Raw genomic sequence first — 23288 nt, forward strand, 5'->3', positions numbered from 1 at the left:
TTCGGCGCTCAGGAAGCGAGTGAAAAGCGCTGAAGAGGGGCTGAATCTAGCTGAGTCGCGCGAGGCTGTGCCGGTGCTCGCCCAGCCGTTGTTGCCTGCCCTTTCCTCCTCTCTCGTCGCTTTCACGCGCAAGTTGTGCTCCGCTCTTGCGAGCACACGCGCGAGAGTGTGAGGCGTACTGGACAGGGGGCATGTGCTGCGGATCGCTGTCCGCCCCACTTTTTCCAAACTCGGACACGGCCCCGCCTTGCGTGCTCTCCGTCTCATCTCGCGCCTTGCTGAGCGTCGCCGTACGCTGGTCTCCTGGGTTCAAGCTGCGTGGTCGAGCTCGACGAGGGCCTGCTGTGCCCTGGCTAGCCAGCAGGAACCGATGGACTCGGGCTACGCCGGCTCGCTCGACTTCTTCGTCTCCTCCGATCAGCACAACTCTTTTGGCGACGCTCAAGTCGCAGGCAATTGGGCGCAGGGCGGTGCGGCCAACGGCACGCCGGATGCTGGCCTCTCGCACGACGATCTGGCGTGGCTCGAGCAGCAGCTCTCGCTCGCGGCCGCAGCGTCTCCTTCCGGCGTAGGTGAACAGCAGCTGTCGCCGCCGCCGTCCGAGCCAATCCCGCATCAGCCGCACGCCTTCCCGCCCGTGTCAAATGCCCGCTTCCACCCATATCAGCTCCCGCCAGAGCGTGCTCAGAGGTTGAGGCCACCGGGCTCGAATGCGCACCTCAACCTCCTCGCTGCCGTTGCACAGCCCCACCTCGGCGCTCCACAGCCGCCGCACCATGCCCAGCAGCAACAGCATCACCAGTACTCGCACGCGCACACACCCTCGCTGGACGCGCTGCAATGGCCCAGCTTCGGGGCGTTCGCGCCGTCCTTCGCGCCCGTCTCTGCGCCTCCACTCCTCCCCACACCACCTGCCGCCGTCCCGTCCTTCGCCAAGCCGCTCGGCGCGGTGCTGTACCCGCCGCATGATTCGGCGTCGCCCGTCCTCCTCCCAGACGAACCGACGCCGACGTACCCACCTGCGCCGCACGCTAGCCCCGCCACGCCGAGCACTATGCCGCCGATCCGCTCTTCGCCTCACCCGCCTTCACCTCTTTCTGGCACACCATCCTCAGCACCCTCTCGCGCGAATCGGCCGCGGTCCCGCTCGGCGCCTCCACTCGCGTCCGGCTCGTCCTTCCGCTCCAATCCGTCCGCGTCCTTCACCCACAGCTCGTCACCTTCCTTCGCGAATGCGAACAAAGCCCAGCATCAGCACGCAGCCCAGCTCTCGTCGCTCTTTAGCTGGCTTGACGCGCAGCGCTGGTCCTTCGCGACCCTCTTCACTGCGCTGAGCGACGTCGCTGCGACTGCGCCGGCGCCCCTTCGGCAGGAGCATAAGCGGCGAATGGACGACTTCCTTGCGCTCGACGAGCCGCTCGGGTCGGTGGCCGCCAGCGGTGCAGACGGTAGCGACGAACAGGGGAGAGCACTGCTGCGGGAGGCGAAGCGGCGGTGGGCGCTCAAGCGCAGGAACGAGAAAGGAAAGGGCAAGGCGCTCGAGGAGGACGAGGTGGAGGAGAAGGGCCCCGACGAGGTGGTGCGGATGTGGGAGGATCTGGGAGGACTGGGCAGAAGGACCGAGGGAAACATGGTGCGTGACCTGCTCCCGTCTCGCGTCCGCGTGAAACAGCGCTTATATCCGAACGCCGACCGCTCATAGGCCCATGCGGTACGCGAACTGCATTCGAACGTGCACGAAGGTGCAGTGGCGGGATCGGTGCGTTCCTTTCCCTCATTCAGCTTGGCGGCTGTTCTGCTCACCTTCCGTGCTGCAGGTCATTCGTCGCATCATCAATCGATATGGTGAAGCGTACAAGGAGGCGTCGGTGGACATGAAGGTGCAATTTATTCGCCGACTTTCGAGGAGTAACGAGCGAGATTCTGACGTCCGCGCACGCAGCGTCTCGATGCTGCCCTCTCTCGCCCGCCCGAACCGCACGTCACCTCTGCACCGCGCGAGGCGTCCGTCTGGACCGGCACACTCGTGATCCCGCCGACGCAGGCCGACGTGCTGCAGGCGTGGCTGATGAACCCGGCGCGGCCTGCGATGGAGGGCGAGAGAGGCAAGATCGACGCGGAGCGTGCGTTATTCTTGCTGATGAGGGATAGCCTGGGCTCGAAGCTAACGTACCGCTCGCTCATTCGCAGACATGCGTGTCTACTCGTCTTTGTCGCCGCTCGACCTGCACGCTCGCGGCGCCGAGCTCTGCCGCGTTATCTTGCTGCGCGATGCAGGGGCCATGCGCCTCTACGGTCATCGTGTGTCTGCATCTTCCCCTCGCGCGTACGACAGCTATTAACGCAGTCCGCTGCGCAGACTTCGACCGCCTTCAGACATTCAAGGTTGGGCCGCTGCTCGCGCCGATCGACACGTGCGGATTCGGCGCATACGACGATGCGAGCTTGTGGCACCACGCGCTGCAGACCTACCTGCAGCTGTGCGTGCGGTACCCGGCTTTCCGCGACGGAAAGGTGCGTGAGGAGCTGCTCACATGGTTGTGTCGCCGGGGGCTTTCTACCGTCCTCGTCGGCCTCGACCTCGGATGTTGAGAACCGCGCTCACGACGCCTTATGACAGGACGCTACCATCACGATTCTTCCCGACCTCCCGCCTCCCGTACACCCAACGCCGCTCGAGACTATTCTCATCGACCGTGCACTGCACGATCACTGGGAGCACCTGCGCGTCTTTCTCTTGCAGGACCACGGAGGCCTGCTGCGCTCGGCCGTGCGCAGCTTCACAGGCGTCAAGCTCAGCAAGGTCGACCTGCTCAGCGTGTGCGACGACACCAAGGCCGTCATGCTCGCGCTCGCGCGCAACAAGAAGAATCCGAACGGTGCGTCCCTTTATACTGTCCGAACTTCTCTCCTCGCTTTGCGGTGTTAACGCAAGAACACGGAACGCAGACCGTTTCCTTCCGTACGACCCGTCCATCTCGCAGATCCGCAACGCGTGGCGGCAGCAGGCCTTCTACGACGCGACGGCCGACCTCGTCATCTGGTCCGCCGCGACGACCCACTTCCTCGAGCTATCGGCGCTGTACCCGGACGCGGCGCTCGGCGTGGTGCGTCGCTGTTTTTGTCCCCTCTTTCCGCCGTCTGGCGGCGATGCGGTCTATTCGGCCGCGCAGCTGACGAATCACCTCCGTAGCGCGATCTCCCTGGCCTCGAATCGCTTCTTGGCAAGTCGGCGGCGATGCAGCGATGAGCCTTGCGGACAGGCTGAGATGCACGCGGCATCAGAGCGGCCGGATGGGGCGGTCCCGTTGTTGTACCAACCACCCGCCTTCTCTTCGCAATCTAGAGCTAGAGTATCCTCACCATCGCTTCTCGAGCGCCCGTGGGAGAGGAACGAATTGGCGAGACAGCGCGAGACAGCGGATAAGGCTTTAGCGTTGCATGCGACAGACAACACGGGTACTACTGCTCCCAAGCCGCACGCTCAGAACTCCTCAATCTGTATGGCGAAGAAGTGCGAGTAGGTGATGACTGCGGGCGAGAACGGTGCGGGTCAGCTTGTGCCGAGGAGCGGAGCACAAGAGCCTGGATGATTTGGCTCTGGGCGACTCTTCGCCTCTCCAACGCCTTGCGCGCGCGAAGCCGTTAGAAGGGCTTTAGCGACTTACTTGTCGCGTAGCCGATGATGCCGCCGAGCGCGCTCATCCACGCCGCCGTGCCGTGGATGATCTCGGCGTGCGCGAGGACGTAGGGCAGCGCGACGCCGCTGACGAGGAAGCAGCTCGTGAGGAAGTGGCCAAAGTCGAGCGGGCCCGAGGTGTAGTCTGCCGAGAAGTCGTCGGCGCCGGCGCAGCGCGCGCAGAGCCAGTTAGGCAGCGGAGCGAGGGTGAAGAGGACGGCTGCAAGCGATCACGTCAGGACTTGGTGCTCGTACAAGGGGGCCCGACAGTACGCACCGGTCAGGAGAGGGAGCCAGTTGCCCCACAAGGCGCACGAGAGGATGATGAGGAGGAACGAGAGCGAGAGGACGAAAGAGAGGGTGATCAGGGCTGTCGAATGAGGATGTCAGCAAGAGCGAGATAGTGCTCCAGTCGTGGCGCGCACTCTTGAGCCCGGCACGCTGAGCCATTGTCGGCGGGTCGCGATCGGCTGATAGGTGGTGGGGACGGCGGATGAGGCAGGCAAGCGAGGCTGCGGGTGCACGGACGTTAGTGCACAGAGTAGCACAACCTGTGGCCCGATCATCGCTGCCGCTCAGCGCCTGCAGCACACGCTCGAGCACAGCGGCTGATGGAGGCGAGGAGGATCCGCGCCGAAGCGACAACCGAAGGAGCAGTCGCACGGCTTCGTTGGGCAGCTGGAAGCACGCTTACAGTGTTGTCCAACGCCTGAGTAGCTCGGTCTGCGCGAGTTGTGATTGTGTGCGAAGGCGAAGCGTTGGCCGAGGTGGGGGGGCGTCCTGCTCTTACCCTCTGCCCACACCCAGCCCGCTCTGAGAAGCTCTGTGTTGACGTTGGTACTGCGCCTGGCTTCGCGCTGCCCAGTCCAGGGCCTCCTGGTCTCTCGCTCCGCTCGTTTCCTCAGCTCTTTCGCTGCTTTCTCGCTCTCCGCGCGAATTGCAACCGTGCTGTATCGTGAGAGCGTGCCGACTGGCTCGTGAGATATAAGCAGAGTATTGTGAAGAGCCACAGCTGTCTCAGATCGGCAGCCTGCCTGTATGCGTGCACGAACCTGCGTCCGCCTCTTTTCGACCGTCGCTTTCCAAAGCTTTGTCTTCTGCATCCTCACCGTTGCGTGGCTATGCAGGTTGCACGATGGATTTGAGGGAGTCAGACAGCCCGCAGCGGCACAAGCGTAGCGCTTCAGTCGCCTCGTCCTCTTTCGCTTCCGCTCAGGACTCGCTCAAGCGATTCAGGCCGCACTCCGACGTGGTGCTCGTTTCCCGCGAGTGCGTTGTCCCCTATCTCAAGTTGTGTGGCATTGAGCTGACAAGCTGAGCCTGTTGTCAGCGGCAACCGCTTCCACTGCTCTTCCAGGTTGCTCGCATCCTCCCCCGACATCCTGCCGCCGAATCAATCTGCCTCGGATGTCACGCACACCGCGAGCAACGAGCTCGAATCAGAGTGCCACATGCCCGAGTCGGGTCGAACACTAGGCATCCTGCTCGAGTACTTCGAACCGACACCCGTTCAGCCACGGGTGCTCGACTTCCCGAACGACTGGGAGCTCATGGCAGCGCTGAAGCGGTACTCGGTGCGTCTGTTCTCAGACAATCAGACTCAGGTTGCAGCATTGGTGACCAAAACATCTGTGCAGGTGTGGCGAGGGATCGATGCGATGCATGCTGTGCTCAAGTGCGTGTTCCGCATTCAGCCTGCGGAAGTGCCGGAACTGCAGTCGCCAGGTCGAGAATCGGCCAAAATAAGGTGTCTGACGCCCTATCTCTCCGCAGTCAATCTCCCCTCCCGCCAAACCTCGTCGCACCTGCCTTCATCTTCTCTCAACTCTTCACGATTCCGACTCTGGTGCAGCTTGCCGCCAAGGCCGCCGCCAAGTCTTGCACGTCTGACGCAGATGCACTTGATGCGCTGCTGGCGGGTCTGACTTGTGGAGCGGAGGAGACGGGACTCCAGCAGGAGAAGGTCATGCCGCTGGTGAGTCCTTCAATTCTTTCGACGGGCAGAGGTTGCCGTGTTCTCTTACACCGGGCCGCTCGTCCACGATCTTTCCTAACGCACGACTCGCAGATCACCTATCTCCTCCGCCGCTCGACCTACCTTCACACGCTCCGATCTCGCGCCCTCGCGACCCTTCGCGCGTTCGACGACGAGTACGAGTGTGAGGATTCATGCCGGGGCATGGTCTACTCGTCTCTGAGCGACATCTTGAGCACGACGAGCCGCCGTCGACTGCGCAAGCTCGACTACGGTGCAGGCGAGGTCGACTTCGCATGCAAGGACTGCGACGTTCGGTGGGAAAAGGTCGTGACGGTACTGCTCGAGGGCGTTGCCGACATGCCTGAGCCGCCAGTATTCTGCTAGATGTAGCATTGGCCTCGTCTCCGCATCATGTACCGCATGTTTGGTTCGTATGTCACGCGCATTTCGTATCCTCGCAACCGTCTCGGTCGTCTACTCGCGATCGACTCCACGCACGAAGATTTACGCTTCCCTCGACGTGGTCTGTACGCCGCAGACATTGCGGGAGGCGTGGTCAAGCTTGGCGAGAGCGAGAGCGCGGCGGGCGCCGGCGGGACTGCCTCTTTCCTCTACTCCCGTTTGCAGCGTCTGGGCCTGAACGTGCTGGCCGCATTCTGGCTGCACAGTCGGGAGCGCTCGCGCTAGTCGATCGCGCTTCCGTCCTACCTTGCGCTCTCTGCTCTGCCTCCTGCTACCTGCGATCATGGACCCCGTCCGCGCACAGATGGAGGCGCAGACCCGCCAGGCGACCGTCTCGATGCCATTGAGCGACTTTCTTCGATGCTATGACTTTAGCTCGCCCATCCGCGACGAAGACTGGGCGTCAAAGATGGTCGCGACACCGTCGTCATCACCCACGGTGGCTCCGGGGCAGAGGGCGCGTTCTAAAGAGCTACCGCGCTACATAGTCTACCTTCCCGATCTTGCCGAGCAGCAGGTCACGGCCTTGCACGCCTATGTCAATCAGCACCTCGACCCCAATGTGGGCGCGAACCCGGACATCGTCCTTGCGCCCAAGGTCTGGTCGGAGGCAGTCGACTTTGCCGAGATTCCCCTTTCTTATGCCAAGCAGTCGCTGCGCACCAACGGGACATCCGGCTGCAAGAGTGTTGCGTTTGTGCCGCCCAGCCTTGATCCGCTCCTGCGTGCCGACGCTCGCGCAGGTGCAACAAGCTTCGCCGGCTCGCAGCCGGTGTTCGGACTCGCTGTGCACGGCGAGCAAGTGACGTACAGGACCAGGGTCGACTTTGAGCTCCGCAAAGGCGGGTCCGCTGTTGCCGTTCTTCAGGCGGCGAGTCCCGAGGCATCTCGCTCCAACTCGCCGAGTGAGCCCGGAGTGTTCCTCGAACTCATATCTGCACTCGCCTCAGCTCCCGTACAGACTCTTCCGGGGTTGGCCAGAAAGACTGGCGACAGCGTCAGAACGCTGGTGACCAAGGTGACACTTCTGCAAACCGAAGACGCTTGCCGCGGCTGACCGCGCTCGAACTACAGATGTGTGTTTCGCTATTCGTGCGCGGCGCACATCATGGAGTCTTCTTTGACTACGCCAGCTTCGTTTACGTCCGCCCTCTTCCGTGCGACGGAAACGGCGGGTTTGACCTCCTTGTCAGCCGACTTCACGCAATTGGGAATGCGCCTGTCTCCTTTCCCCTCCTGCTCACAAGCTTCTACTACAACGTCGCGACGGACTCGGCGCTTCGGCAACAGGTTTCGCATGAGCTGCGTACCATGGCGGCGGACCTGCCCGACGTTGAAGAAGGCGTGCTGCGAAAGTCAAGCGTGAGTGTTCCTGCGGCATCCCTGCCGCTGACCCTTACCGTGCGTTGACAAGGAGCAAATTACAGCATTCCGCTGGCAATTCAGACGATGCAAGCCAGACTGCTGTGCAAGCCATAACCGTGGTCGGTTCTGCGACTTCAATGGTTGTGACCAGAAATTCACCTTTCTCAGTTGTACAGGCCACCAGATTTCGGTTGTTCTTTCCGGACGGCTCAGAGATCAGTACCTTCGGCAAGCTCGCCTCCCCCTTCGTCGGCTTGACGCACCTCGAAATCACCTCCTCCCTGCCGCCGAGCGCGCTCTGCCTGGACGATGTTCTCGGGTCAGGCAGCACCGCCTTTGCGTATACGCACCTGCCGGCGGGTAGCGATACGCCAGATGTCGTCGTCAAGATCCCGCGCACGAGCCAGCTGCAGGAGGCGCTCGTCAGGAGCGCGCAGATCCTGCAGGATCTGTCCGGTTCCGGTCTAGCCGTCGAGCTCGTTGCCGCGCTCTACGGCAAGGAGGGAATGTACCAGTTCGCCATGATCGAGGAGTATGGTGGCGCTACGCTCGCAAGCTGGACTGACTTGAACAGCGACGAGCGGTGCGTCGCGTCCTCCCGTGCACTCGCTTCGCCGCTCACAACGATACAATCTGCAGCACGCAGGTCTTCCTCCTGGCGGTCAGGCTTCACACCGACTTCTGCATCGAACACGGCGACCTTCGCCCCAACAACGTCGTCTTCACTTCGGACTCTGACAGCAAGCGCCGCTTCCGCCTCATCGACTTTGGCCACGCTTCGACCGGCCACTTGTGCCAAGTGGAAGCGGGCGACTGCAGCGAGCTTGACTGCCTCGTCAAGGCGCTCGGCCTCGAGGACGACCCGGCCAACGGCGCTCCGTAGACTTCGAGTTGCGCATCTGGTGCTCCGAGCCACTTCAGTCCATATCTTCTCGCGCTCTCTTCCGTTCTTCTCTGTCCGTATTCCGAGTCTCCTTTGGGTCTTGCGCCATTTCGTGCAATGCGTTTCCGTTCTGTCGCTCCGGCGTCTCTCACGCGTCCGCTGGATCATCAAGAGGTAGCACAGCGCTACACCGCCGAACCTTGCTCCGCCACTGCTCGTGCCTCCTTTCGGCGCTGCGCCCACTCGCGAGCCTTGGCCGCCTTGATCTCCTGCTTTTTCCGCCGCTCCGCCTCGTCCAGTTCTACCTGCGCCGCCGAGTCCTCCGCACCTGCAAGTGGCGGGCTCTCGCCGGTCCCTAGCGTAGAGGGAGCGGAATGCGCTGTGGGACTTGGCTCGACGGCGGGCGTCCCTCCGCCGTTGTCGTCTTCGCCGTCGTCGTCGTATTCGCTCGAGCCGTACCCGGCAAGTCCCGCCAACCCTCCCCCGGCACCCGCGTCGCCATCCTCCTTGACCGGCACAGCGTCCACAATCTCCCCATCTTCGTCGAGGCGCACCTCCTCTCCGCGCCTAATCCGCTCCCACACGCCCCTCCACCGCGCGCCCGCCGCGCCCGCCGCCGGGCCCGGGCGGAGGAACGCAAAGCGCGGGTCCGAGCCGTGGTTGGCGAGGATGCGCAGCTCAAGGAGGGACGGGTTGGGCGAGGACGAGAGGGTCGCGTGCAGGCGCTGCATGAGGACGAGCTGCGTCGCCTGCGAGTTGCGGAACGAGGGCAGAGACGGGGTGAGCGAGCGCGGTCGAGGTGTAACGGTTGAGAGAAAGCACGCACATTGTCCGGCGGGCTCGGCACACCGTCCGGCGCTTGCGCTTCTTCAGCCTCCCGCTCCAGCCGCTCGCGCTCCTCGACCCGCCTCACACGCTCCTCCCGCTCATCCTCGAGCCTCCTGCGCTTTTTGCGCCGCTCGAGATCGATACGCTCGGCGGGCGAGAAGTAGAAGAGCTCTTCGTGGTCCGAGGGGAGGTCGGAGAAGCCTGGCGAGGGGGAGTGCGGGTGTGCGGGCGTTGCGGTCGGAGTCGCAGTCGGTCTATCGGGCGGGAGAAAAGGGAGGAGGTGTAGGATGTCGTAGCTGTGCGATGCGACGTTCTTCGAGTCAGTCAGGAGCGTTGGAGGCAGTGGGAGCAGGCGCAAAGGTACCCTCGAGCACGCGGAAGCCCAGCCCTGGTCGCCTCGTCCCGTCCCATCGCATCGCGCTTCTTCAAATCACAGCCGCCAGCCAAACAGTCTCCAAGCGAGTGCAACGCGCATGATGGAAGAACACCTGCGGTTGCAGCCCGTAGCTACGAGCAGCGCCCACCTGCGTTCGAACCGGCCTCGACCTCGTTGAGCGAGCAGAGGAAAGCGCACGAAACCTACGACGTACCGATCCGTGTACACTTCGCCCGTCTCGTCCCCGCTGCCCGCCCAGCGCACCCCCGTCCGCCGCCCCTCGTCCGCCTCTCTTGCGCCGAGCCACTCGCCCCACTCGCGCGGGTCGAGCAGGCGCGCTTCGTGCGCGTGCAGTCCGTGCGCGAGCGAGTCGGGGAGGCGCGCGAGGGAGGGGTCGGACGAGCGCGGGGGGAGGGTCGAGGAGGAGGAGGACGAGGGGAGCGAGGTGAGGAGGTGCAGGGGGAGCTGTGGTGAGGGGGAGCGCGAGCGGACGCGCTTGCGAGGGGCCATGCTCACGCGACACGCGGCGGCCTGAACGAGGCGTCGAAGTCGGGCGGAGGAAGACGCAGAGGAAGCGGAACGGCGAGGAGGTCGGACACATGCTCTCTCCCGCGCAGGTCTCACTTTGGGCCAGGAAGGCACAATACAGTAAGAGAGACGTCGCAGAAGGCGAACGTGTAATGTACAGGCCTCGTGGGTTGCAGAGTGCGACAGAGGCAGCCTCGCTCCTCCTCGAAAGGACGGACAGGCATGACGAGGAATGCGAGAATCAACAGGAATAGAACCGTGGGGATGACGGGAGAGACCGCGAGAAGAAGACCTGGAGAGTACGGAGGCGAAAGGTGGAGCGGAACAGAGGGGAAGGCGAGAAAGGCGAAGCGGGAGGGGTTTGAAAGGGATATGCGGAAGGAGCGGGGCCTTCGGGTGAAGAGATGGGACGTAGCCGTCGACTGCGCAGTGATGGGGTGAGTGTCGAGGCTCGCGAGACGGTTCCTAGACGCAACACGCACGCCGGACAGGCGTAGACTATGCGTGCAGGGCGGCGCCGCCGACCTGCTCGGTGAGAAAGTCGAGTCTGCAACAGCAAGCGGTTCAGCATTGTTCTCGCGCGAGAGAAGGGCGGAGTCGCAGAATCACTGTTCCTCCTGCATTTCGGCAGAAACGGAGATCGAACAAACGGTGAAAGTCAGCACGAAGACGAGCGGGGAGCTTCGGGAGCGTGTCCAAGCGCACGTCTTCCATCTCGAGCTGAGTGCGGGTATGCTGGTCAGTGAACGCGAGCCACACGAGGGAGAGACGAGCTAGACGCACGGATTGAGGAGCTGGCAAGTGCGAAAGAGACCGCGTCGAGGAGCAGAATCAGCCATTGCCGCCCATCGCCAAGCAGACAGAGAGCGCACTGTCGTTATTGTTGACGCGCTTGCCGTCAAAATGCAGGCGGAACGAGCCGGGAGCGATGCCCTTTTGCTCTGCGACGGCCTGTCAAGGTGATCGCTCCAGTGTACGTCAGCTCGCTGGGCGGTCGCGCGCAGCTCAGTGGCAACAACAAAATGACATGCTGACCTTGTAGACCTTTTCGAAGCGCATGGTGCTCTTGACGAGGATCGAGAGGTCTGCAGGAGGGGAAAAGTGAGCGGGATCAGGGCAGCACGTGCGCAGAAATTGGCGCGCACCCTCGTCTGCGCCGGAGAAGCGGATGGTGATCTGGTGCTTGGTCGTCTCGGGCTGTGTGCGGGTGGGCGGAGAGGTGAGCTGCCTGGTGAGGAGGGGAGGGAGGAAGTGGGAGGGACGGCGTCGGAGCGCACCTTTGCGTCGGTGTCTGCGCCTGGCTCGCCCTTGACTGCGCCCATCCTGTGGCTGTGCGTGTGCGCGCTCTCGAGCGATCTGCAGCGGCGACGAGCGGGGCGGCGAGGACTCCGCGTCGAGACGCGCCCGCCGCACACTCGCCCCGACCCGCGCTCCCGGCCGCGCACTCCGTGAAGCGGGGAAGCGCAGGGCAGATGCCAAAGGACAAGGCCGTCAAGGAGGCGCTCGCTCACGGCAAACGCACCCACACGCGGTGGTACACGCCTCGTCCTCCCCGTCCTCCCCGTCCTCCGTCATCATCTGCTGCAGACCACTCTGCTCCGCCAAAGCCGCCAAAGGCCCGCCCGGCTGCACAGACACCGTCCGCAGCCTTGTGGACGCCAATCCACCTCCACCACTTTGACCGCGACTCCTCGCGGTGGACCCCACTGGCTCCTTCCGCGTACTCTCGCTCGGCTCCACTCCTCCCCTCGGCTGCATCGCCCTTCCCGGACAAGCCCCACCAGCTCACTGTCTTGACGTACAACACCTGGTCCTCGTCCCCGACGCACCACCCGGCCCAGTCCCGCGCGATCCTCGACCTCCTCTCGTCCTCGCGCGCAGACCTCATCGCGCTGCAAGAAGTCTCGGCCGCCTTCTTTGCGCGCCTTTGCGCCGAGCCCTTCTTCCGCACCGGAGCGGGCGAGTGGCTCGTCACGACGCCCGACGAGTACTGGCGCGCGGCCGGGCCCGGCGCACCCGCTGACCGCAGGGGCAAAGCCGGCGAAGAAGAGGCGTGCGTCGTCCTGCTCCGACGCGGGCTCGTCGGGACACTGAGCGAGGTCGGTGTGCTCCGGCTCGAGCGGGCGCGGGACGAGGGCGCAAAGGCTGCGATCGCGCTGAGGCTGTTTGACGGCGACGCGGAACGGGTGCGTCTCTTCGCGCGCGTTTCGCTTGTGGTGCAGCTGGGGCCCGTCTGCTGTGCTTCGATGCTCATTGGCTGTTCTTGCTTCGTCTGCGCGAACAGCTCCGCATCGTCACGTCGCACTTCTCGTCGCTCCCGCACAACGCACCGCTCCGCTCGCGACAGTACCGCTCGTGCCTGTCGTGGCTCGACTCGTCATCGTGTTCCATGTCCTCGTTGAGCTCGCATGCTACCACAACGCGCCTCTTCCTCGGCGACTTCAACGCGTCCACACCCGCCGAGTTTAGCCCGCTCACCTCGCCGCCCCACTCGCTCGTCGACGCGTGCCCTTCCGCTCCTTCCTCCTGCACCTCTCCCTCGACCAGCGCGCAAGAAGCGTCCTTCCGCGCCCCGCCGACGTTCGGCCACCTGTACCCGTGGGTGCACCCATCGTCGCGCAAGCCGCGCAAACCGCGCCGGATCGACCGGGTCTACTACTCTTGTCCCCCTCCATCCTCGCGCGGGTCCTCGCACACGAGCGGCTGGGCGCTGAGACCTGCCGAGGGGGGCGAGAATGCGTACGAGCAGCTCGGCGGGAGCGAGGCGGTGAGAGGGCCGCAGGGGAAGGACCGGACGGGGCGCGCGGGCAAGAGGTGGGCGAGCGACCACGAGGCGGTGCGCGTGTCGTTCGAGTGGGTGCCGGCGTAGATCGTAAGGCGCATGTGCGGTGTCTGAGTGGTCGTGGCGAGAGTGGGTAATGGTGAGACGGGGGATGTTCAGGGGTCGATCGCGCGCGTCACCGAGTCGCATCGAGCAGAGGGAGCGGTTCTCTCCGCCGCTGCTTGCTCAGTCTGCTAAAGTCGGTCAAGTGGTAGTCCGTGCACCTCGTACAGCCCGCGCAGTGCCTGTCCCTCGCTTGTCCCGCGCCGTCGTCGGCCGCTCGCTCGCTCTCTCGCCGTTTGCGTCGATCGCAGGCTAAGCCGCCCGGCAACCTCTCTCGTCCCTCGCACGCCGCCCGAAGCCTGTGCAGCCCGAGCAGGAGCACCACCAGCCGCAGCCATGCCGTCGCTGCACGACACGCGGCTCCTCTCGAACCTCCTCAAGACCGAGAAGGATGCCCTCCAGGCGTCCGTCCTCCCCTCCTCGAGCCCTTCTGCAAGGGCAGAGCTGCGATACTAACTCGTGATGACCCGTGCAGCTTCAAGCAGTACTCGCTCACGGCCGCGAGTGCCGGATCGGCGCTCAGCGCGTGGAGCGTCGCCGACAGCGCCGACACGGGAGACTTGATGGTGCGTCTACCTGCTGCTCGCGACCCTGTGCTGAGCGGGTCTGCTGCCGGAGATACTCCCCCTGTGGCAGCTGGCCCTCACCCGGTCCGCACCGCCTAACCCCTTCCCGCCCGCCCGCAGGACGCCGCCATCCGCATCTCGCAGCTCCTCGCGACCTGCACCGACTCGCAGCGGCTGTACCTGCACGCGCTCGCTGCGTACCGCGCCTCGCTCAAGGACGTCCTCGCGCGCGAGCAGGCGCTCCGCACCGTCGTGCGCGACCGCGAGATCCTCGTCAACCGCTTGATCAAGGTCGGCAACAAGAAGCCAAAGGACGGGCACGAGGCAGAGCACCAGGCCAAGCTCGACGATGCCCAGCGAGAGCTCCAGGCGTGCGAGAGTGCGCTTCCCTTCCGTCCCACTGGTCTCGATGCACTTGCTGACAGGCGCCCCACTCCAGCCTTCTTGCAAGAGGAAGAGGCGGCGCTCGCCGCATCCAAGCGGCGCTCGTTCCGCTACGCCCTCTTGGAGCGCATGAAGGCAATGGGCGACCTCGCGCGTGTCATGGAAGACTGCTCCGCCGAGGCCGTCACGATCCTCTCGGAGCTCCCCTCTCCCGACGGCGACGACGCCGCGCAGCATGCCCTGCACCAGCAGTACGAGCTCCGCTCGGACGCGGGCGACTCGATCGCGCCGAGCCAGAGCGCGAGCCAGGCCATGAGCCGCGCGAGCAGCTCGTCGTCGCTGCACGACCTGTACGCGCAGCACGCCAACGCCCCGCCCATCCCGACCGACCTGCGCATCCCCGACTCGCCCAGCCGCGCGCGCTCGGCCCGCTCGGCCTCGCCGTCCCCCGCGCGCGCCCGCACGCCGACCGCGGCACGCAGCACGCTCAAGCAGCAGCAGTCGCAACCGCCGCCCGTGCCGCAGCCCGTCATGCCCGCCGTCCCGACCGCGCCGCCGCCCATCTCGCGCACCGTCTACACCGAGCGCGTCCCGGGCATGCCGACGTTCGACATCCCGCGCGCGCCCGACCTGAGCCGGCGCGTCGACGACTCGAGCGACGACGACGGAGACGAAGGCGGGCCGGGCATGCACCCGGCGCCGCAGCGCAGCGCGCACTACCCGCTCGACTCGCCGCCGCTCGCGTCGGCCGCGTCGCGGCCCTCGCGGCTCTCGCGCCGCGCGATGAGCGACACGGGCTCGATCCAGGACGGCTACTCGGGCGGCGGGCGCAAGCGCCGCGGGAGCTTCTTTGGCGGGATTGCAAGCCTCTTCTCGCGCAACAAGAACAAGGGCGGAAGCGGAGGAGGCGGCGGGCGCGACCGCGAGCCGAGCGCCGGGAGCTATGCCGGCGCGGGGGCGGGCGAGTACGACTATGCCGGCGCGCGCAGCCGCCTCGCGGCGCAGTCGGGCGCGCAGGGCGGCGCGGCAGACGACGCCGTCTCGCGGTCGGTCATGAACGCCGGCAGGCTCCCGCTCCGCCGCCGTGGCGGGGGCGGCGGCGACGACTCGTCCGACGACGAGGGCGGGCCGACGGTGCGGCACGTCAACGACCCGTCGGCGCGGCTGCGCGCGCTGAGCGACATTGGCCGCCCGTCGTCGCCCGCTGCGGCAGCGTCGGGACGGCCGAAGCTCCAGCGCAAGGGCACGAGCACGAGCACCGTCCGGCCGCTCAGCGTCGTAGAGGCGGGCGTGGCCGGCATGGACGGGGGCGCCAAGCCGAAGAAGACGCGCAAGGTCAAGAAGGCGGCGAGCGACATCGGGCCCTCGTCCGCTCCTCCGCCTGGGTGGACCGGCTCGGTGCCCTCGTCGGCGACGCTGCAGGTTCCCAAAGCGCCCGGTCGCGGCGACGGCATTGCCGGCCTCGCGTTCGGCTCGTCGCTCCCCGCAGCGCCCTCGCCGCTCTCCGCTCCCGCGCCCGCCTTTGCCCCGCGCGGCGCGTCCTCTTCAGCAATCGCCGCTGCCGCCGCCGCGAACGGCACGCCCGCCGCGCCTGCCGAGACGGGCGAGCTCAAGCGCAAGGTGACCAAGAAGGCCAACGGCGTGACGCAGCCGAGCGAGACGGTCATCCTCTCGGCCGAGGCGCTCGGCATCCCGACGAGTGCGACGGGGACGGCGCAGTCGTCCGCCACGGCGACCCCTGCCGGGGGCTTGTCGCGCAACAACACGGTCAGCACGGCGGCGGGCACGATCCGCAAGAAGAAGAAGCCCAAGGCGGCGCCGAACGGCGATGTCGCCGCCGCGCAGGCGCCTCCTCCCTCGGCCGATGACCTCGCGGCATCGCTCCCGACTGCGCGAGCGAGTTCCTCGGCTTTGACGGCGCAGCTGCCCAAGCCCGACGGCGACTCGTACCGCCCGTCGCGCCCGCTCTCTGTCCCAACCCCGTCCGCCGACGCCGACACCGCAAAGCCCGTCAAGGCGCTCGCCGACAAGGAGAAGAAGTCGAAGCGGCTCTCTACGCTGCACGGCGTCGGCGCGCCCAACTGGGTCACGCAGCCGCACCACAGCCAGCAGCAGCAGCAGGACCGCACAGCGGCCGTCAACGCTGCGATCGCGTCAGTCGGCCGTCCGGCGGGCGCACCGCAACGCCGCATCGACGTCCACGAAGGCGACGAGAGCCTCATGAGCGTCGTCGACCGTGCAGAGGGCAACGAGCGCACCTCGCGTGCGTACGCCCGTCCCGCAGTGCAGACGCAGGGTTTGGCTTCTCCGCCCGCCGGTAACGGGGCGTCCTCGCTCCCGTCCCCCTCGGGCGCACTCAACGCCTCGCTCCCCGCCGCGCCGCCCGCGCAAGCCAATCTCCCCGCGTCCAACGCGGTCCTACCGCGCCCGCCCGCGAGCGACTCGCTCGAGGTCCCGACGCTGACAAAGCGCAAGTCGGTGCGCCTCGCCGACGACGGCGGGTCGCACCAGCCGGCGTTTGCGCAGCTCTCGCCGTCGCCGTCGGTCCGCAGCGCGAGCTCGGCCGGCGCGGGGCAGCCGCCGCGCGGGATCCTCGTGCAGCGCGACCCGTCGCCTGCGCCTGGATCTGTCGCAGCGAGCGTCGGATCTGGGCGGAGCGGCGGCGGAGGCGGAGTCGCGTGGCCGACGAGGGCGAGTATCCGCGCGGCGATGGACGACGACTCGAGCGACTCGGACGCCGAGGGGCGGAGGGCGTACCGCCAGGCGAGGAAGATGCTCGGGCGCGGGACCAAGGACATGGAGGATGCCATGGCGGGGCGGACGCCGCCGACGAGGGAGGAGAAGGGCAAGGCTCGCGCGCTCGACTAGGTTGGGACACCTCGTAGTTTCTCTAATCATGCACTGCTAAGATATCCCTTGTTTCGCTTGCGTTGGCGCGTGCGCCCTGACGTGAGAGCGCATTGTGCGATTGCGAGATTAGCACGGACGAGAAGCGATTTACTGCTGGCTCTGAGCCGATAAATGAACATCTTCTACTGAAGGGAGAGCTGGTTGAGCGACTTGTCGCTTGTCCCGCCGTATTCCCTTGGCACGTCTTCCCGCTTGACACTTGGGCCAAACTCGCCCGCGAGATTCGACTTGTACGAAACGACGGTAAACTTGCGCGTCGTCTCGGCGGAAACGATGAGGCGCATCGCCTGGAAGACCCAGGACATGACGAGCGGGACCGAGACGAAGAACTGCACGGGTCCGAGAATGAGTGGGTTGTGCGAGCGGAGAGAGCTTGAGGAGGACGAACTTTGCGGCAGAGCCATTCCGGATAGTGCGCACTCATGAGCTCGATCGTCTTCTTCGACGCTGCCTTGACATCTGGGTCCATGCGGAGCATGCTCACGTTCTGTATGGTGGACTCGAATGTCAGGACGTGAAAGGAGGTGACGCGGAACGATAATTCCCTGCTGAGCGAAACCAGCTTGTTCGAAACAAGTAGGCGCACCAGGTAGTCATGGACCTGGTAACCCTGGTACGGGTCGGCGCCTTTGCCAAAGTCTGATATTGGGGCACGGGCGGCCTCTTGTTCCGGCGTGTTTGCCTGCAGGACTGGCGCGAGGATGGCGGCAATGGAGCGCTCCATCAGGTCGACGCGCCACTTGAGGAAGCTGCGACATTGTCTTCCAGGTTGAGTGGGACATTCCGAACGAACGGCTGGGAGCCTTAGGAGCACGAAGACGAGAGGAAACGCGGAACGCACGCGTCGAGATCGCCGAAGACGCCCTTCAGGTTGCTGTTGGCCGCGCCATAGATGTTCCACTGGACGTTTTCAGCAAACTCAAGTCAGCCCTGGGCGCCAAAGCACGCGCAGAGAGACCGAGCCAGCGCTGTCGAACGTACCGTGCAAACAATCTCGCCCTCGTTCTCAGTCCCGAGCCTTGTCACGTACCCGAGCCCGTCAAACTTGAGATCCCGCACCGCTTTCTCGCGCTCTGGGTCCTTGCGGTCGAGCCCAAACTCCCTCCGCCAGTCGAGCGTCTTGCCCAGCGCAACCGCAGCCTGGTCCACGTCTCCCTTATGCGCCCGCAAGAACTTTTGCAGCACGAGCAGCGTCGCAAACGGAGGCTGCCCGAGCGCCGACCCTCCCGGGGCGGTGCTCGCGGCGGGCGAGGGCGCGAGCGAGATGCCCCAGACGGTCGAGTGACCCTGAGCGGCGAGGATCAGAGCGGGCAAGCGCGCGGCGAGCTGCAGCAGCGGGTGGTCGTCGGCAAGCGTCGGCCAGGCCATCCTTGCGTACTTCGTGCGGAGCGAGCGAGATGGAGGAAGCGAAAAGCGGAAGCGCCGATCAGCGCGTCTGACAAGATCGCATACACTCGCTGATCAACCTCGAGTCGACTCTCGCGCCGCAAGCGAGAGCTGCAAAGACGATGGCGCGTTTACAATGCGAACGAGATGGAGGGAGAAAAAGTGGGGGTACTGCGCTGCGAACACCGGACAACACGCCGCCCACCCGACCGTCTGCGTCCCTCCCGCCTTACGTTCCTGCCGCGGCCCGTCCGCACCGACGACTGCACAGGTGTGCGAGAGGAGAAGTGTATGCAAGAAATGAGACTGATCCCAGGACAACACTGATCGGTGCGAGAGAGGCGCAGAAGTGACGAAGGAGGCGGACGCGAGAGAGTCGGGAGACGGATGGTGTTGGTGACGAGAACCGAGGCGGCAAGTGAGGAGATCGGACGAATGAGGGAGTGCACGAAAAGACCGAGTGAGAAGAGCGGCTTAGAATCCGTGGACCCTGTGGAGTAAGATTGTGAGCGGGAAGCGCCAAACAAGGCCAAGGGTCAGAGAGACGTACTTGATGGTCTGCTTCTCGATACCCTCGGCAGAGAGAATCTCGGCGATCTTGGTGCGCTGGTCACCCTGGAGCTGGATGACTGCGAGTGCAAATGGGCGGGTCAGTATGCATTCTGGCTCGCGGCACCAGCGTCACTCCCCGATGCGCAAGAGCGCGGTTGACTCACCCTGGCCCATGGTGGCGTCGTCGACAATCGAGCCGTTGCAGGCAAACTCCTTCTTGAATGCCTTGAGGAGCTTCTTGGGGTCGTACTCCTTGGGGAGGCCCTGGAGGGTGGTGATGGTCTTGCGACCGTTGCGCTGCTGGATGCGGATGTGAATGTGGTCGGCTGCGGAGTACCAGGCGAAGCAGGGCGAGTCGGAGGTAAAGAGTCAGTCCTTGACGGGGAGGAAGAGCGGGACAGACGGAGAGCGACGCACAGCCCTTCACCTTGCCCCCATCGGCAGCGACATCCTCGACAATGTCTTCGTCAACACCTTCGTCGGCAAAGGCGTCAAAAGGCTTGTTGAGGAGCGTGGACACTGCGGGAGGGGCAGGGGAAGCACGGGCGAGAGCGAGGTAGGAGGAGCCGCAGGGGTCGCGCTGGTCAGCTTGTGTCGTGGCAAATGCGCTCTCAGGAGGGTTGGACGAACTATAAGCTGGCCTGCGGGTGTGGACGAGGCGGTGGACCGCAGCGAGGGTGCTGGGGGTCAGCGCGGCACGAACTCGACGGCGGGAGCACGGGCAAGCGCGGGACGAGCGGGAGGAGAAGCGCACGCGGTAGACTGCTTGCTGTCTGGGCTTGGAAGGAGTGCAAGCGTGCGCCGGAGTGCCGAGTCGAGCGAGCGAGTCGCCCGCGCCACAAGCTTCGAGCGAGTCCGCCGCTCTCGTGCCCCCTGTCTTTCGCGCGCTCACTCTGACTCTTCTCTGCGCCCGCTCGAAAGGGCTACCTAGACGATATACAGCTCAATTAGTGTTCTCATCTCAAGCAGTCTAGATGATTCGCGCTCAACTTGCATTGCGAGAGACTCCGACCTCCTCCTCGTCGCTGTGGCCCGGCGCCCGCACGCGAGCACCGGCGTAGCGCAAGCAGGCCGAAGGTTGTCGAAGTTGGAGTCATCGGAGGCAGTAGAGTGACGATCCGCGCACGCACAAGCGCAGGCGAAGCGGCGTGTGCTCCAGTCCGCAGTCGCTCCGTGCGCGTCATCCGACCTTCTCGAGCGAGCGCTTGGTCGAAGAAATCCCTCGGCACCAGCTCTGCGCCTTTCTTGCTCTTGCTCGTCACTCGTCGACAGAAGCTCTTGAGCAGTGCGTTTTGCTGCTCTGACGAGAGAAGCCAGCGTGGCCCAGACTGACAATCCCCCGCCTGACGTCCCCTTCCGCCACTCGCCTTATCGCTTCCACTGATTCCGGTGAGTGCGGCATTCCTCTGTTGTGCCAGTGAGCGGCAACGCTGACTGCCGTCGCGAGGAACAGGCTGCAGAACAATCGCACCCTCTCACCGCTTCCGCGTGACCTTCTCAACCTCGTCCACCAGCTCTTCAAACCACTCAGAGAACCGCAAACATGGGTGTCGTGTGCTCGGCGGTGCGTCTTTGACATGCTTTTCGAAAGAGAACGTCGGAGGAGCTGACGCTGCGTCGTGCCGCCGACAGATCGCCAACATCTTCAGCGGTCCGTCCCGCCTGAACTCGTGCTTTCCGGGCGCTGTCCAGGCTGACATAAGCTCTCCTACTGTACAGCCATCGGCCGCGGTATCATGGCCGTCATTAGCGCCATCGGCTCGGCGCTCAACGCCATCGTTTCGGTGCGTGCCCTCTCCCTGACGCCATTTCTCGCCCGTTTGACCCCCCGGCTGACCCTGGACGTCCCCGGAAGGCCATTACATCAATCCTGGTCACCATTGCGAATGCTATTGGGGACATTTTGTGCTGTCGCTGCGGCGGGCGTCGCCGAGGAGGCAGAGTTTAATCGAGGGGGTTCCAGTCCCCCGTTTCACGCCTTCTCCGGCTCTCCGACCGCTGTACATAGTCCCCGTTACCCTCTTCTCGCACCCTGCCTTCGCTGTGCGCTCGTGACGAACCCCTTTGCAGCTCGCGATACCCTTCCTCCTGCCTTTCCCTACTTTGGCTCGCCTCGCTCTTCTTGTTCACAAGAAGTTGTAGCGTCTCGTCTGCCTAATCAACGTATACACGACGACTCTGTTGCGCGCCCGAGAGAAGAAGACAGAAACGACAGCAATCGGAAGCAGGACGAGCACGTCGTCTAAGGTTGCATCTCCGCCGGTCGCTACTCCTCCCTGTCCTCATCCTCCCCCTCGACCTCCTCCCTCGCAAAGAACGTGACCCCTTCCTCCCTCCCCTGCTCGCCGACGATGCGCCAGAAGACGTCTTCGACGGCAGCGGGGACGAGGTCGAGCGTCTCGACGAGGAGGGACGTACGCGCGGCGGGAATGCCCGCAGGTGCAGTCGAGCTGGGGGTGGATGGCGTGAGTGAAGGAGTGAGGAGGAAGTTGGCGGGCAGGGGAGAGGCGGCCGAGGCGGGATCGGGAGTAGCGGCACCGGAGCGCGGAGGAGGTGAGAAATACGCCGCCGAATACACGGGCGCGGCGGACGGCGCATCGACTGCAGATGATGCGAGCGCGAGGAGCGCATCGAGGTACGGCTGGAGGATGGATAAGGCAGAGGCAGTTGCTTCGGAGGGAAGTGGCGAGAGGAGCGGTGCGGTCAGATAGAGGATGTCTGTGCGAACCTCGCAGCAACTCATCGATCAGCCGGATGCAAGTACGGCGCGACAAGGCTCGAGAGCGCATTGACGCACGGTAACCTTCGGGGCAGCTCATTGTCCCCTTCCCGACCTGCAACGCCGTGCACGTCCCAACCTCGACTCCCTGTCCAGCACTTTCCACCGCGCCAGGCGGGAAGACAAACAGCTTCGAGTCGGGCTCGTCATCCGCCTCTGCATCAAGATCGTCGCGCTGCGGCGGTGGCGGGAACGGGATCGGCTCGCGTAGCACGGCGATTAGGTGTGCCGTGCGCGGCGCGCCGAGAGCGAGGTGGGCCGGGAGCGGATGCGACGGAAAGAGGCTGGAAAAGAGGTGTGGGGACGAGACGACCCAGTCGCCGGTGAAGACGGTCGCCGGCTGACCCTCCTCGAGGACGACGGGGATGCCGAGCGGACGGGTCGAAGCGCCGTCGGGATTGTCCGAGGAGGAGACGGGAGGTGCAGCGGGAGGAGGTGGAGGGTTCTCGTGCGTCATGAAAGGCGCCTGAGACGTAGGAACAGGTTGTCCGACTTCCGGCGCCAAGTCGAGGGGGAGAAGCGGGCGACCGAGGATCTGCCCGCCGCCCCATACCGCGCAGATTCTGTGAGACAGAACGGTCAGAAGCGGATCACATGCGCTAGATGTGACAATCAACTTGCCGCGAGAAGCCGCCAACGAGGTCGCCCGCGCCGCCGTAATGCCCGACCAGGTAAGGCGACGGCCCGTACCGCCCGATGGCGTGGATCATGGTGCGCAGTCGCTGGAGTGCGGGAATCACAGGGTCTGCAAGTGTTCGTGTGAGTACGGGCGAGGCAGAGGGAACGCGCCCGAACGCACCATTCGGAGACGAGCACAGCGCGAGAGCGTAAGCAAGCGAGTCGGCAGCAGTCCCGCTCAGCGAGAAGCCTTTCTTGAGGTAGTCGACGAACGTGATGTTTGGATCTGTGTAGCAGTCGTGAGCATCTGGTTGCCACATCGAACGAGTATGGGCGCACCTGCGACGAGCACCTTGTCCTCCTCGAGCGGGTCCTGCCCCGCGGCAAAGAGCAAGAGCTTGGTCAAGCGGCGCTTCTCAACGAGGCTCAATGTCGCGTCGTTGAAGACGTCGGCCTTGCTCGCGGGCACGCGGACGACCTTGCCAGTGTCGCCCTCGCGCTGCCACAGCCCGACGCCTGCAAGCAGGCCAAACTGGAGATAGCTCGCGACCTTGCTTCGGACGAGGAGGTCGAGCCCGGGACCTTTTGCGCGAAGGAGAACCGGGTAGAGGGAGAGGGCGAAGCGGTTCGAGATGCGAGCGAGGTCGGGAGGAAGTGAAGCGGCGGAAGCATCGACTCCAGATGTGCGGGATGCCCAGTCGACGAGCTCGGTGAGCGAGAGAGAGGCGTGTTCTGTGCCGTAGTAGGGCGCGTCGTCGAGCTGGAGAACCGAGTAGCCCGCTTTGGAGAGAGCGCTGAGTGAGGCGGTGCTAGGTCAGCTCTCGCATCGCAGAATGGCGTGGAGCGGACGCACGCGGCGAGGACGCTCTCCTGCAGACCTGTACCAGCAATCAGGACGTTGAAGTGCGTCGGTTCGTTCGGGTCCATCGCGGTGGACGGAGCGAGAGGAGAGACGACACAGGTCAGGCGGCGACTGTCGCCTCGTCACAGCACCTGCGATCCGAGTGCTCCGCGCCAGTCGTAGCGCTACTTCCACTCAGGCCGCCCACGCGCTCTCCAGCTCCCTGCTGCAGATGCTCGTGAGTGGAGACGCGGTCCATCTTCATCGGC

General features: G+C 64.9%; 11 protein-coding genes across 11 annotated transcripts; 5 read left to right on the forward strand and 6 right to left on the reverse strand.

Moving 5' to 3' along the window:
* Nucleotides 1-370: 370 nt before the first annotated feature.
* On the forward strand, nt 371-3250 carry JCM10292_001466 (uncharacterized protein; the record flags this gene model as incomplete). Its single annotated transcript, XM_076649284.1, has 9 exons — nt 371-1633; nt 1703-1759; nt 1818-1880; nt 1943-2123; nt 2191-2301; nt 2360-2514; nt 2621-2879; nt 2950-3107; nt 3194-3250. The coding sequence occupies 9 exons, from the start codon at nt 371-373 to the stop codon at nt 3248-3250; spliced, it is 2304 nt and encodes a 767-aa protein (XP_076505083.1).
* A 234-nt stretch (nt 3251-3484) lies between these two features.
* Nucleotides 3485-4129, reverse strand: VPS55 (Vps55p; the record flags this gene model as incomplete). The annotated part of the gene is made up of 4 exons (XM_076649285.1): nt 3485-3531; nt 3669-3899; nt 3957-4049; nt 4105-4129. The coding sequence occupies 4 exons, from the start codon at nt 4127-4129 to the stop codon at nt 3485-3487; spliced, it is 396 nt and encodes a 131-aa protein (XP_076505084.1).
* A 685-nt stretch (nt 4130-4814) lies between these two features.
* JCM10292_001468 (uncharacterized protein) lies at nt 4815-6041 on the forward strand (the record flags this gene model as incomplete). Its single annotated transcript, XM_076649286.1, has 5 exons — nt 4815-4948; nt 5010-5253; nt 5317-5354; nt 5453-5654; nt 5748-6041. 5 exons carry the CDS (start codon nt 4815-4817, stop codon nt 6039-6041), a joined length of 912 nt encoding a protein of 303 aa, XP_076505085.1.
* A 361-nt stretch (nt 6042-6402) lies between these two features.
* On the forward strand, nt 6403-8367 carry JCM10292_001469 (uncharacterized protein; the record flags this gene model as incomplete). The annotated part of the gene is made up of 3 exons (XM_076649287.1): nt 6403-7024; nt 7698-8067; nt 8124-8367. 3 exons carry the CDS (start codon nt 6403-6405, stop codon nt 8365-8367), a joined length of 1236 nt encoding a protein of 411 aa, XP_076505086.1.
* Nucleotides 8368-8552: 185 nt separating this feature from the next.
* JCM10292_001470 (uncharacterized protein) lies at nt 8553-10081 on the reverse strand (the record flags this gene model as incomplete). Its single annotated transcript, XM_076649288.1, has 3 exons — nt 8553-9116; nt 9194-9491; nt 9786-10081. The coding sequence occupies 3 exons, from the start codon at nt 10079-10081 to the stop codon at nt 8553-8555; spliced, it is 1158 nt and encodes a 385-aa protein (XP_076505087.1).
* Nucleotides 10082-10930: 849 nt separating this feature from the next.
* Nucleotides 10931-11421, reverse strand: JCM10292_001471 (sumo domain-containing protein; the record flags this gene model as incomplete). Its single annotated transcript, XM_076649289.1, has 4 exons — nt 10931-11050; nt 11135-11184; nt 11245-11296; nt 11377-11421. 4 exons carry the CDS (start codon nt 11419-11421, stop codon nt 10931-10933), a joined length of 267 nt encoding a protein of 88 aa, XP_076505088.1.
* Nucleotides 11422-11571: 150 nt separating this feature from the next.
* Nucleotides 11572-12968, forward strand: JCM10292_001472 (uncharacterized protein; the record flags this gene model as incomplete). Its single annotated transcript, XM_076649290.1, has 2 exons — nt 11572-12285; nt 12384-12968. The coding sequence occupies 2 exons, from the start codon at nt 11572-11574 to the stop codon at nt 12966-12968; spliced, it is 1299 nt and encodes a 432-aa protein (XP_076505089.1).
* Nucleotides 12969-13319: 351 nt separating this feature from the next.
* Nucleotides 13320-16801, forward strand: JCM10292_001473 (uncharacterized protein; the record flags this gene model as incomplete). The annotated part of the gene is made up of 4 exons (XM_076649291.1): nt 13320-13387; nt 13459-13549; nt 13670-13928; nt 13989-16801. 4 exons carry the CDS (start codon nt 13320-13322, stop codon nt 16799-16801), a joined length of 3231 nt encoding a protein of 1076 aa, XP_076505090.1.
* Nucleotides 16802-16965: 164 nt separating this feature from the next.
* SFH5 (Sfh5p) lies at nt 16966-18211 on the reverse strand (the record flags this gene model as incomplete). Its single annotated transcript, XM_076649292.1, has 5 exons — nt 16966-17172; nt 17232-17330; nt 17430-17592; nt 17685-17743; nt 17825-18211. 5 exons carry the CDS (start codon nt 18209-18211, stop codon nt 16966-16968), a joined length of 915 nt encoding a protein of 304 aa, XP_076505091.1.
* Nucleotides 18212-18703: 492 nt separating this feature from the next.
* Nucleotides 18704-19878, reverse strand: SUI1 (translation initiation factor eIF1; the record flags this gene model as incomplete). The annotated part of the gene is made up of 5 exons (XM_076649293.1): nt 18704-18719; nt 18780-18858; nt 18946-19107; nt 19199-19300; nt 19827-19878. 5 exons carry the CDS (start codon nt 19876-19878, stop codon nt 18704-18706), a joined length of 411 nt encoding a protein of 136 aa, XP_076505092.1.
* Nucleotides 19879-21047: 1169 nt separating this feature from the next.
* Nucleotides 21048-23105, reverse strand: JCM10292_001476 (uncharacterized protein; the record flags this gene model as incomplete). The annotated part of the gene is made up of 6 exons (XM_076649294.1): nt 21048-21499; nt 21579-22123; nt 22182-22305; nt 22360-22464; nt 22518-22972; nt 23032-23105. The coding sequence occupies 6 exons, from the start codon at nt 23103-23105 to the stop codon at nt 21048-21050; spliced, it is 1755 nt and encodes a 584-aa protein (XP_076505093.1).
* Between the last annotated feature and the right edge of the window lie 183 nt (nt 23106-23288).

This window comes from Rhodotorula paludigena (genome assembly GCF_050403205.1).
Source record: "Rhodotorula paludigena JCM10292 DNA, Rt_paludigena_JCM10292v1_ctg23, whole genome shotgun sequence".
Classification (NCBI taxonomy): domain Eukaryota; kingdom Fungi; phylum Basidiomycota; class Microbotryomycetes; order Sporidiobolales; family Sporidiobolaceae; genus Rhodotorula; species Rhodotorula paludigena.